Source organism: Scatophagus argus, chromosome 13 (genome assembly GCF_020382885.2).
Source record: "Scatophagus argus isolate fScaArg1 chromosome 13, fScaArg1.pri, whole genome shotgun sequence".
In the NCBI taxonomy this organism is placed as follows: Eukaryota; Metazoa; Chordata; class Actinopteri; family Scatophagidae; genus Scatophagus; species Scatophagus argus.
The window spans coordinates 20,946,464-20,959,671 of record NC_058505.1 but is presented as its reverse complement, the minus strand read 5'-3'; the positions used below and the strand labels follow the sequence as shown (position 1 = coordinate 20,959,671).

Genomic DNA, 13,208 nt, shown 5'->3' with positions numbered 1-13,208 from the left:
AACCTGGCATCTAGGTCAGGAGTGCTGGATAAATTAAGTGTGACGGCTGAAATGTCAACCTCAAAACGCAGCGATGCAGGCTTGAAGGAGGGGGAGCGGTGAGCAAAGAGAGAAGAGTAGTGTGAATGAGAATGGAAGGGGAAAAGGGGACTAGATCTGTGTGTGGCCACAGGGCTGCTATTGTGTGTGAATGGGTCAGTGGAGAAAGGGGGCTTTGAGCAACAAAACAAGCTAATGGAAGCCGAGGGCACGTGACACAGGCAGTGGCAACCGTGCACACTCAAACACACACACACATACACACACACACACACACACACACACACACAAACATAGAGATTGCCATTGAGAACTGCAAACCTCTTCCCACCAGCCCTCCCTTTCTCGTCATCTGTTTTGCTAGAGATCCTGGACTCGAGATCATTGCTCGTTTTCCCACTTCTTCCCTCTTAATTTTTTCTCCCTCCCCCCGTCTCTTAATCACCCCCAAGATTTTTTCCTCTTCATTGTGTCCCTCTTTTTCAAACTGTGTCGCTCTGCACATCCGGCTTCACAACATTAACTTGGAGATGACACTCTTGAAATATATAAGACAAACAGTGAGACAGACAGAGCGACAGGCTGAGAAAGAGCGGAAAGAGAGGAGACGAAGAGGAGGGAGACAGGAAGGGAGGTTTCCTCTACGGAGGAGGGGGAGATGTGGGAGCAAGAGGGAGGAGAGATTATACTGGTGGCGCCTGTGTGTTTGTGCACGTGTCTATGTGTATGTGTCTGTGTGTATTGCACACATGTCTCAGGATATGCAGCTCACAGGAAACAAACAGCTGCAAAAATCCACCCCCCAAAAACACAACCATGCACAAAAGGCCGACAGCACACAAAAGACAACACACACACTGATATGAACACACACAAACAAAACCCCACTGAACCAATGCCCAATGCACCGCTGTGCTCTCAAATGTCATGTGTACACACTCATACACACACACACACAACTTCCCTCACACTCCAAACACACACATTCCCCCACCCACATAAAAAAATAAACCTTCACATGAAATACACCCACACATGAAAACAAATGCACATTGTCTTGATCTCTCTCACACTCATACATCAAAGTGTTTGTTTGACGGAGACTCACCTGTACGTGAGGCACTTTCTGTGGGGTAAGAGGGGGTGAGGAGAGCGGGTGGGAGGCAGGAGGCAGAGATGCCCACGGGTGGGAGGCCTGATTGGGGGGAGAGGGCGTGCTCTGCAAGTGATGAGGGTGGGGGGGCAGGTGTGTGTGCTGCGTCTGAGCATTCTGTGCAGGCGGTGCTAAGCCCTGGTTTGGGGCTGGAACTCCATGTTGACCGACAGGTGGACCCTGGAAACCCATGGGAGCAGGCTGCAGGGGCTGCCCACTGCGAGAGGCCTGCTGCTGGGCCTGTAGAAGACGCTGGTCTCCCCCCTGACTTACTGGAGCTTCATGAGGCCCTGGGAGTAGAGGTACAGAGAGGAATACAGGATCATGTCTAGCACCTTCTACAAAGCCTGTTCAAGGCAGGAATGTTGAACGGTTATAATGTCTTGCCATTCTTTATGAAAAGTACAAACACAAAAGGGGGAATTGTTGTTCTGCCGTTAAGCTGGCTACTGAGGTAGTAACAGCGCCGACAGTATATATTGACAGTATATATATATTTGTATATATATTGACAGTAGATATATTTTTACATACACACACTGAATTCGTCTTCTGCATTTGACCCATCCTTAGTTGAACACACACATGCAACACCTGGCATATTACATGCAGTGGGCACACACAGAAGCAATGGGCAGCATCAAGCGCCCAGGGAGCATATTGGGGGGGGGGGGTTAAGTGCCTTGCTCAAGGGCACATCAGCCGGCTAATGGAGGGGGGGAGCATTTTTCGCATAAATCACTCCACCACACCCAAATTTTTCCTGCCCGTCCGGTGGGGGAATCGAACCAGCAACCTTCCGATCACAAGCCGCTTCTCCAACGTCTAGGCCGCGGCTGCCCCCAGGTCAAAGGCACTACACATTGGTCCAATATTTCCCTTTAATTTTCTCTGTTGGTGTTGTTATCAGTACAGGGTGTAGAAAACAGTAATAGCTGAGTGCAAGTGCACGAGTGTAGGATTTTCTAGAAGTACGAGCACCTAAAGAGTTGATTGTTAGTCAAATCGTGTTCCAGTTGTAAACTAGCAGCTGGAATATTGCTGTTAGTAAGCAGCTCTGAACAGCTCATCTCCCTCATCCATACTGACTAATAGCTCTGTTTTGGATCTACACAATGGGTGCAGGGTATGAAAACATATTTTGTTATAATTTATTAATATTTCTATTATATTGTCTAATTTATTTGTTAGTTTAATAAAGCCACAAAAAGCAAAACTAATGATGGGACAGCATCAGCTGTTCTGTGCCTACCTTGCTGTTGCTGGAGCTGAGGCCGGTTTGGACCCAATTGTGCACTACGCTGTGGCCCCATGCCGGGATACATCTGTCCTGTACTGGGAGGCATGTTGTGGGGCTGCTGGTGCTGAGGGTGTGGGGCAGACAGAGGTGTTTGGGGAGGTCTCTGTGGATGGGCCATAGCGTTGGGTGGAGACTGCAGGGCTGTGTATCCTGCAACCTCTTGGGGTCCAGCTAGTCCTGCACTAGGGGGTCTGCCCTGTTGAGGAGGAGGTGTTGGGGTTCCCAAAACCCGCATGGGGGACATGGATGAGGGGGAGGGGTAAGATCCCTGAGCTGGGGGGGCAAGGTGGGACTGGGGCTGGTTTTGGGGCTGCTGCAGATTCTGGGGATGGTTCAGGGGGTGCATAGGCTGGCCCTGCTGCCCTGCCTGCTGTTGCATTGGGGCAGAATGGGTCTGATGGGGCTGGGATTGATGAGGTGGTCCAGGGGGGTATCGCTGGCCCTGTTGTCCTGCTGCTGGGCCTGATCCCTGGTTAAACCTCTGGCCAAGCTGCCCTTGTCCCATGGCCTGGCTGGCATTAGCATTGATGTTTGCATTAGTACCCTGGGCCATCCCAGGTCCCATGGCTCCATACTGGGCCTGATAGCCAGGGTACTGGGCACCACCAAACCCACCTATGCCTTGTTGGTGCTGATGCGGGTGAGGAGCCTGTCGGGAGGGAGAGTGTGGGTATCTGGGTGTGTGGCCCATGTTGGGGTATCCCTGTGGTTGTGGTTGGGGCTGAGGGTGTCTCATCTGCCCCGTCCCCATTCCAACATGTCCCAGGTAGTGAGATGGGTCCTGAGCAGGTGGGTGTGCCATGCTCTGTGAAGGGTAGTGTTGGTTCATGCGAGCTGCATTGGGTGTTGGTGGGCCTTGTATCCCACCATAGTTGCCTTGAGACATCTGGTAGCCTCCCATCTGGTTGGGGCCGCCCCCTGGCTGTGTGGGAGGCTGCTGATAAGCTGATCTGCTCTGCTGCTGCTGCTGCTGCTGCTGCTGCTGGCCCCAAACTCCACCTCCACCTCCTCCTCCCCCAGCATCACCAGGGTACCCATGGTGGGGGTTGCTAGAGTTAGCTGGGTTATTATGGTAGTGGGAAGCCATGCCATTCATGGCCGTGTTCACATTTGTCGGCCCCTGGCTGGGACCATTCTGGGCCATCATTCGTCCTCCAGGGGCACCAGGTTGATCGTAGCCTGTGTAAGGGCCATGGTCGTACATTTGCCCCATTTTTGGCTGCCCTGGGCTGGGACCAGTGCCATGGATCATCCCCTGGTGGAAAGCACGGTTCCCTTGGTGCTCATGATTCAGAGAAGAATTAGCTGGCTGGGCTAGAGGGTTGGACTGGGCAGGGGTCGGTTGCTGAGGAAAGCAGTCCCCTAAACTATCTAGTCCATCTGAGAACAACCCTGCATCGTCCCCAAATAAACTCAACATCCCTGGGTCCGCCATGGCTGGGTGTAGGGGCCCACAGATGGAGGGGACTGGATAGAGGGAGGTGTTGTGTAGTGAGGAGCTAATCAGCTAGCTGCTAATTTGAAGCTTGCCACTCCATGGTCCTCATTAAGGTTCCTGAAGAGACAGAAAGAGGGAGGGATGAAAGAAACACAAATGCTAGAATTAACACAGGTACACATAAGACCAAAAGCTGAACTGTGGTCAACGTACTTCTTTGTGACTGTTGCATCTAAATGTGTCTAACTTACTGCAACTGTTCGCCTTGCAACAGTTGGTCAATTTATACCGAAGTTCTACAATGAGTGAGTTGTAACATGCAGCCTTTACTATCAGCTTGACCGCATTTCGTCTATAAGCAGTCTTTCGTGAATAAACTGCAGTACCAATACTGGAACACACAGTGTGAAACTCTTGCTGATGTAAATGGACTAACATGGATGTCGATAAACCTCAGCAGAATTGATGAAGTTTGAATAATGTGGTGTTTTCATACAGGCAGTTAACAGTAAGATGAAGTAATCTTTAGCAATAAAAGTGAATTATACTGTATAAACACAAGGGATTTTCAATCAAATTACATTGTTAGATGTGACAAACAACAACTATGTAGCTATAAAACACTACTTTTGAATGCCATGGCTATTTCAGATATATAAGTTATGGAATACCTTACTGTATTGTTATAATTAATCAAAGCTGTAGGTAGTAGTTACTTAAAGGCACAATATGTAGAATATGCTGTTGTTTTACGAACACAAAATTCAAATTCCACCAGTTGATTTAGAGAGCAAATGAACAAGCAGCAGTGGTCGAGCGAGCTACACAGTGAATGAAGAGCATGGCGGTTAGCTGGAAGAGAGCAACACATCAGAGAAATAAAACCTTATTTTTGGTTGTGTTTCAAAACATAAATAAACACACACACCTCTGCATAGCCCTCTGGATTTTTGTATGAAAACAGCTGAAGTGCAAGCGTCATCTGATCTCTCTGTTTTTGCCTGTCTACGAGCACCTCACACAGACCTTCAAAAGTATAGAATATGTAGTTTCCCCTAAGCACTCACCCCGTTTGGATGGTGAATTATACAAATTAATTTGTCTGAACATTTTTAAATAGACTTTTTACCTGCTGAGCAGAGGTGCAATGGATTAACTTGCGTGTTTAGAAGGATATTCAGTTGTAGCAACCCCTGAAAAAAAACATGCAACCCATTGAAAAAAAAAACCCCTTCACATTCACACACACTTCACATTAGCAATGCCCCCAAACCCTCCCCCACCTCCATTTTACTAGCAAACAAAAGAACCTCTTTCTTTTCCAACACACAGTCATTGTGCGTGTGTCTGTGAGTGTGTATTAGAACAAAAGGGCCCAGCAGATGCAACTCTGTTTGAACAGCAACAGCTGCCATCCAGCCAACAGGCCAGAGAGCTTTTCTGTACACCAGTCAGGCAGGGGTTAGCTAGCCAGTCAGCTGGCTAGCTAAGCCCGTTTCACTCGTACAGTCCATCTCTCAAATGTTCAGGAACACTTCCTGCATGGAGTCAGGTGTAAAAGGAATTAGGTATTGATGATATCAGAAATCTGCACAGTCAATTTTCAACCGCAAGACCAAGCAATATTTTCAGGGAAAATGCCTAAAGCAGCTAAAGGGTTATGTCTGATTAAAGACGCTTTCACGTAGAGCAAGCAAACCAATCACAAGACTCTGTCGATGATGTATCTGAATCTGCAATTAAAGTTTTAACATCAATCGTCTAATAAAATTGTTGAATATTAAACATACTAAAGAATTAACATCAAAGCTGGCATCAAACAAAAACAGCTCCTTGGTGTCATGTTCCTGTAAATAATAGAGACATCTTCCACCATGTACACCTGGCCTTGCCCTAATTTCTTCTATTGAGTTTTATGGCAGTTGGTCTCTGTAAGTGTTGCATTACCATCTGCTGGACTGTCCCTTGGCTCTTTTATTCCAGCACTGCCATTGTATGTGTAAAAAGGTGTAAGATGAAAATGTTCCTGAAGACAGCTGCGTGAATGAACGGTGAAAACCATCCCAGAAATTTACCTGGATCTGTGTGTTAAAGAGGCCTAACCTTCAGTCAGTCCTGGCAGATATGTAAAGACAGTGGAGTCGATCTTGCTGGGTGGGTTAAAAAGAAAAAGAAAAAACATTCATACAAGTCTACTTCATGGATTAACCATGTTTGGGTGGTTAAAAAAATCTGAAAAACTGAGGACTATTGAAGTGTGTGCCAAATCATCATCATCTGAGGCACTGAGTGGCCAGCACGACACCCTGTCTGCACGAGTGAGCGGGTGAAGGTAGGTGGAACTAAGCATGCATGAGCGAATTTGTGTAGGTCATATCAGAGACTGGGACAGCAAGGCAGTGGGGGAGGTTTGCTTGTTGCTTCTACCTACTGAAGAAAAAAAAAAAAAAACCCACCCAAAACAACTTCTACCGCTAGAGTTCCCCTCCCGCCTTCACCTTAATTCTTTCTTTCTTCCTCCACACTGAACTCCTCCCTCCCACCATTTTCCTCACCCCTCCACTTATTGGTTCACTACAGAGCCCAGCAAGTATAAGGGATAAAACATTAGACTTTATATTCACCAGAGAAGGTGTTATTAAATTAAATAAAAATTAAATAAAAAAAGGATAAATATGATGCCCTAAATTTAAAAATTACAACTTAAAAAGTTTTATGGTGTTAAATGATTGTAGTATCAGGAACTGAAGTTACAGGTTGTTGTGGTTAGGGCGTTCAGTTGTAGAGGAGAAAGAGCATCTGAAGTGTAAAGGCTGCAGAAGCCTTTCTCGATGCAAATTGGTAAAAAGGCACATCCTAGACAGCGCTCCAGTCCATCACACAGCCATCGCCTTCTCAGTCACCCCAGTGCTGGTCACTGTAAAAATTGGGATCATATTTCCCATAAACCATACCGCTTCATGTAACAAGCGGGGCTGCAACTAACAACTGTTTTCATTATTGATTCGTCTTCCAATTACCTTCTATAACTGTCTATAAAATGTGAAAAAAATTGTGAGAAATCCTCATTACAATCTCCCAAAGACAAGTGTACTTGTGGCTTCTTTTGTCCATTTTATCAAAATTTTTAGTAATTATTTTTCTTTCGATGGAAAAATTGTTGTAGAACCAGTAATAGAGCAGATCTTATCTTCTTCAGCTTTACTTGACAGGATAAAAATGTTGAAATTGATTTGTACAATAATTTTCTATTGCCAGAAACTAGAGACTCATCTTTAAAAATATCATTCAATGAGGAGTTTCTGGGCAACAATAAAGAACTCAGTCTTTTCATTTAGTAGTAAGCTATCAGTTACTATTGGCATGACATAGGACCACAGTAAAACAACATTCCTCAACCTCAAGTCTCAATAGTGCTTGGTGTGAGCATGCATTCTTGTTGTGTAAATAGCAGTTAACAAGCCCTTTTCTCCATGTTCCCCTGAACTATAAACAAGCTGCCAACACAAAGACAGGTGCTGCTCAACTCTTTGCTATATTATGATCTGCAACATGCAAGGGCAGGCAAGGCGTGCACAGACACTTTTCCATACATTTCTTTGTTCTTCTTAAAGCCTCTACAGTGGTACTAAGGCACAGCTGTCTATTTAAGCAGTGATTCTATGGATGCATGTAATGCACTATAAACTCTGTGAGCTAATGGCTCGATTGCTAAAACAGTATGGGCACCAAAGAGACCAACACCATCGTATTTTCCACAGTACCTGAAACACTGAAGACATACGCTAGCATGGAACAGTATTCAATAAAATCGAAAATAGGATCATCCACCAGTTAAATCCCTAATTTGTTCTGTACATCTGAATTATCAGAGATCTACTGCATCATTCAAACATTTTGTTTAGTACGACGACCCAACAGAAACCCAAAGCCTCTACAGTTAGAGAGATTCAGAGACTCAGCTGTTGCCAATAAAGAAACCATGTTAGACTAGTATATCAAAGTAGTGTTAGCAACCGCACTGTTGAGTTACATCACTTCCTGTGCATTTCAATCCCTACCAAAAACAAAAAAAAGGCATGTGCAAATGTGTTTGGCAGGTGAGAGTAATTGAGTGTAATTTCACATCCTCTGCAGCAAGCTACTATGAAGGCAACTGATTTCCTGTCAGTTCAGTGAGATGCACACTACATTAGACCATGAACTCGACAATGCAAAAATGTATTGCTGTATTAGCTGTATAAGCTTCCTGTCTCTTGGTCTCTTTCTGAAGTGTTGTTCATCCCTCTATTCCTGAGTGAAACTTCATGAAAAGTTGTGTGTGCATGTTTTCTGCTCTCTTCAGCTTGGTTTTCTACTCCCTCTGCCATTTCAACCAAAATCGAGCTCTCATCTCTTTCTCACAGCAGTGCATTTTCAAAAGGTTGATATAAAGCCATCACCCCACCCTACCTCTTTGAAAAGAATTTAACACTATCAGAAATGAACAAATTTCAGCTTTATTAAAAACTGGATAACTGTTGAACTGAACATCTAAAAAGACAAATAAATAAATATAAAATATTTTTAAAAAGTGAAATAAATCTGTATCATAGCCTGATATATCCTTTTTTTCTGTTTTTCAAGCTACTGTTTTCCATCAGTCACTAATTCCAGTTGAGAAGTTGACTGCTAGAGGCTACAAAGCCATTGGCCACTATCAAAGCTGAGTTGGTAGTTTGTAAAATGGCCTGATTCATCAGCCAAATTGATTAATAGGTTTACCTCTGACACACACACACACACACACACACACACACACACACACACACACACACAAACACATGCACAGTTGGGCATTGACGCCCAGCTGTCGCTGCAAAACGAATTGGGTGAACGGTCAGTGTGCCGCTTTAAACATCAAATCTAATCAAGGGATGAGGCGTTTAGCCGTCCACACTCCCCTCCCCCTGCCATAAAACACATGCGGTGGGGAGTCCAAAGGTGTTAAGACCGCTTCCATACTAACAGCCATTGGCAACCACAGACCACCACACATCTGGAAAAAATACAGCGCTGTCCACCCTCACCTGGGAACATACTGTGGAGCACTGGCCAACCAAGTACATTCAAGCACACATACTGGTACTGTTCACCTCACCAGCATCACAATAGAGGAGCAAATGATTTCTTTAATCCAAGGTGGCAAACTGCCTCAAAGAAGCATCAAAGTGCTGTGTGGCGTCTCTGCATCTGGTAAGCCTTCACACTAGACACTGTGGTTCTGATTTCATTTTCTCATTGATAGCTACAGCAACACATTCACACCAACACTGCCTCATCAGTCATCTAAGCATCATAGCTAATTATTATCAAATCAGACAAAGGTGAAACAGAAGTGTTTAAAAGCTAAATTTAAGTCACAGCAATCTGTTGCTCTAATCACTCATTTGATAGAGAAAGATTGTTGATTACAATGTTGTCACTGATCTTTACACGGTCAGACAACTTCACAACAGTCTGACAGGCACAGTACAGCAGTACAGAAAGCACTGCTCACTCTGGGTAGCATTTATGAGGAGCTCTGTTGTTGTGTGTTTCTGCTGTCAACAGAGATAAACACAAGACAGCAGAGCCGAAACGATTATCCAATCGATTAGCTGATTGACAGAGAATTAATCTTTGACAGTTTTAATAATTAACCGTTTTATAAGCAAAAATAGAAAAGCTAAAGATTCACTCGATCCAGCACCTCAATTGTGATTTTGTTCTTGTTTTCTTACTCTTCTATTAAACCATATCTTTAAATAATGTTTTGAACTGCTGGTACCACAAAAACATTATGAATAGGTCAACGTGGGCCTGAGTGACTGTGATTTGACTTTTTTTTCCTTTATGAAATTATTAATCAATTAATTGAGTAAATAAATTGACACATTAATCGACAGAGTACCAGGTGGTTAACACAGTTATTAGATACCGGCAGCAAATCAGACCCATGGGTACCTGTCCTGCCTGAACTGCCCAGTGACACCAAGAGATGATATAGTAACACAACTGAGAAGTTAAGCTCACTTATGTGGTTTCACAAGACCTCAATGATGTTTATCAGCGTTTTCAGAGGTTACATCCTGTAAACGATCAAGCTTGAAACAACAGGCGTAACTCTCGGGGGAGACAATGGCTTGACAGAAAAGAAAACAAACTGTCGCCCATGTGCAAAAGACATTTGACCTCTACCTTATTAGTGGTGTACCACTGGCACTTTTTCAGGTGATTCCAAGGCATCATTAAGTGAGTTGCCTAATGCAGAGTAACGTCATGCATGCTGTTGTCATGAAATGAAAAACCTAAATAATGTCCAAATATTTTCCTAAAAGACAATCCATCACATAACTGTAATGAAAAGGTACTCAAAAGTAAATCTACCTGAGTCTACAGATTGACATGTTAACACATACCACATTATCACTGTAAGACAGTGTTCCCCCTACAATGGAGTTGAAGCAGTCAAGGTGAACCATGCAGTGTTGTTTTCTGGGCTTTTTTGTTTTTGCACATGCATAGCTTCACTTTAAAAATCATCTGAAAATTCAACATGTGATCCAACATGCTATTTAGCTTATGTGTGACCCGCATCACCCTGAAGGTCGACATCCACTGCCATTGATTCCTCCAGTTATTCTTTGTTGATTGTCCTTTTTGTTCCAGTTTTAACTTGCATCACCACACACAATATTTTCAATGATATGTAGGGGAATCCTATCCAAATCATATGTAAATGCCTCTGTGAGAGAGTCAGTTGTCTTTGAGAATGACGGCTTTCATGTGTTTCAAAAAGTTAGTACCAAGTTCCAAGGCGATATCAATCCATCCTGGAGCTCCAGTTTTGAAGCGAATCCTGCTGTGTACTGGTCTTTGTAGAGAAAGCAGTCCTAAGTAAAATGGTCAACTTCGCACACACATAGTATAGAGAGTTTCCAGTTGTGGGGAAATTTCCATCAAAAGCTAATCCACTGAGTCTTTTCTTACTCACATGGTGGGAATAAAACAAGACTTTTATGTTGACGCCTAAAGCCAAGCTAAGGGATATTGGTGCACGCTTCATGTTAGCCGCGTTAGTTACCGGACATAACTCCACTACAATGAATGTCTGCACACCAATCCACCTGCCCCTCACCACAGTAAGCACATTTGTTCACAATTAGCTCCACAAGTTCAAACTCACTTGAAACCAGAAGTAATCATGAAGTGGCACATACAGATTTAGCAGACTTGATAAATGAACAGTGCTCCCCCCAGAAGTTAGGCCTTGGAGCAGACTGAGTGGCAGTCTCTTCCTCATATCTCCAATATTTGGCCAACAGTAAACAGTTATAAACAACAGTTGGCTTCTACCTCATTGAACCTATTCCTTACTGTTTGCCTAGTGAGCTAACATTACTTCATAGTGTTAACTTGTGATAAAAGTGTCAAATATTCAATGTCCCTTTATGCACCATGAGGGTAAAGAACACTGTTGCTGTTAAAAACAGAAATCTCTTGTTTCTAATCTCAAAATACATGTTTTCAATATTCGCTAATGGTCAGACCCCATGGGCTGCCGGGCTTGCAATACACTGGCTAAAACCCTGAATGAACCAGCAAGGCCCAGGAATTCACACTGACTGTGCAGCTCTGTCAAACCACAATTAGAGGCCATCCGTTCAGCTGAGCCGAAACCACAGAATATCACTGCCAAGTTAGAGCAACTGAATGGCCTTTCTGGCAGCCAGCAACATTACACTGTAGTGTATTAGACATGGGCCTTCATTTGACAGAAACCCACACAGACCTCACATGAAAACACCAATGCCCAGCCAAAATCAGAAAGATCATGTAATGAAATTAACACCTAGATGTATATTTACACTACTGGAAAGCTGACCAGTGTTGTGTAGTGCAATGTACAATATCTTACTTGTACTACTTACATTTGTTGGCTATTTAACATTGAGACAATACCTGTAAAACAGTTGCCTGGTCATCGTGTAGCATAATGTCAAGTGTCCATGTTTAGACTCCAACCAATCAGCTGATGTAACTAACCGGTCCTCCAAGTCTGAGTAATGGTGTCGGTCAATGAAGTCATCAAGATTTAAAAACCTGCAGGCACACTTGTCCCTTTTCCGCTCATTTTTGAAAGTCTATGTTAATTTTGATATTTTCTTTTTCAGTATGAAGAATCTGGAGGACAATTTGCATGTGATGGCCCCTTTTCTTCAAACACCAAGTCAGATCTTGGAACTAAGAAAGATCCCTCCCTTATTTCTTTAACAAAACATTTAACAAAACAAGGAATATTGCTGATTTAATCTGCCATAACTAACTTTTCACACCATACTTCATCATAAACAGGTCCAAATCACTCTGTGTATGCAGTATTAATGTGGGGTGAAGGAAGGAAGAACGAGGAGAGATTAGCCAACAGTGGCTCAATGCAGTCCTCTCTGCGCCGTTGAAAGTTTGGCAGCTAAACTGTCTATAGCCTCCAGGCTTTACTACAGGAAATCTCTGCCATGTCAACAATACCATTTTTCCACAGAGACACAGACACACAGGCACAGACAAACAAAACAAAGCCAAAGAAACATACTACACCAAAAGCTTAGCAGACACAACGTAACTAGGCACCTGAAGAAGCGAGTGATCTCCCTCTTCCTCTGGAGAACACGTGTGCACCCACCCACCCCCATTACCAAGAGGATCTAAGCCGCTATAATTTATACCTTTGTTCCCCAATGGAGGACAGCACGCAGGAGCTGGCTAGCTGTGTGTGTAATTACACTCAAGTGAGGGGATGCAGGGCCGTGTGTTTGGGGCTGGGATTTGAGGCCCGGAAGGAAGGAAGGGGGGGGTCCAAGAAAGCGAGAGAAGAAAGAGAAGCAGTGAAGCTAGAGAAAATCTGGTTATTTTACGCACGGCTGCTTCGTTAATGGACAGCGTGTGTGTGTGTGTGTGTGTGTGTGTGTGTGTGGAGTGCGGAGTGTGTGTGTATGTGTGTGTGTGTTTCGGGGAGGGTTGGGTCAGCAGGAAAGGGCTGTGTTTATCCAATCTGTTCCCTGCCTTTACCATGTGGTAGGAAAAACCACTGGCCGGCTCCCAGTCAGATCCCCGAGGACAGAGAGTCCGGCTGAGAGACAAGCACAGGACAGAGGAGAGAGAGAGAGAGAGAGAGAGAGAGAGAGAGAGAAGTAGGCCACAGGGGGTGGCCAAGGAACCTGCGAGTAGTGTGCAAGTGTGTATGTATGCATGTGCTC

The 13,208-nt window shown here is 44.3% G+C and overlaps 1 protein-coding gene across 1 annotated transcript in view; it reads right to left on the bottom strand.

The window, feature by feature from the left end:
- The window catches only part of chd7 (chromodomain helicase DNA binding protein 7), a 68,449-nt gene that overhangs the window by 45,705 nt on the left and 9,536 nt on the right, over nucleotides 1-13,208 (bottom strand). The window contains exons 2-3 of the mRNA XM_046407719.1: nucleotides 2,445-4,047; nucleotides 1,148-1,482 (exon numbers count right to left, since the gene is read on the bottom strand). Coding sequence (XP_046263675.1) covers nucleotides 1,148-1,482; nucleotides 2,445-3,927 — 1,818 coding nt within the window. The 5' untranslated portion in view covers nucleotides 3,928-4,047. The remainder of the gene's footprint in view (nucleotides 1-1,147; nucleotides 1,483-2,444; nucleotides 4,048-13,208) is intronic.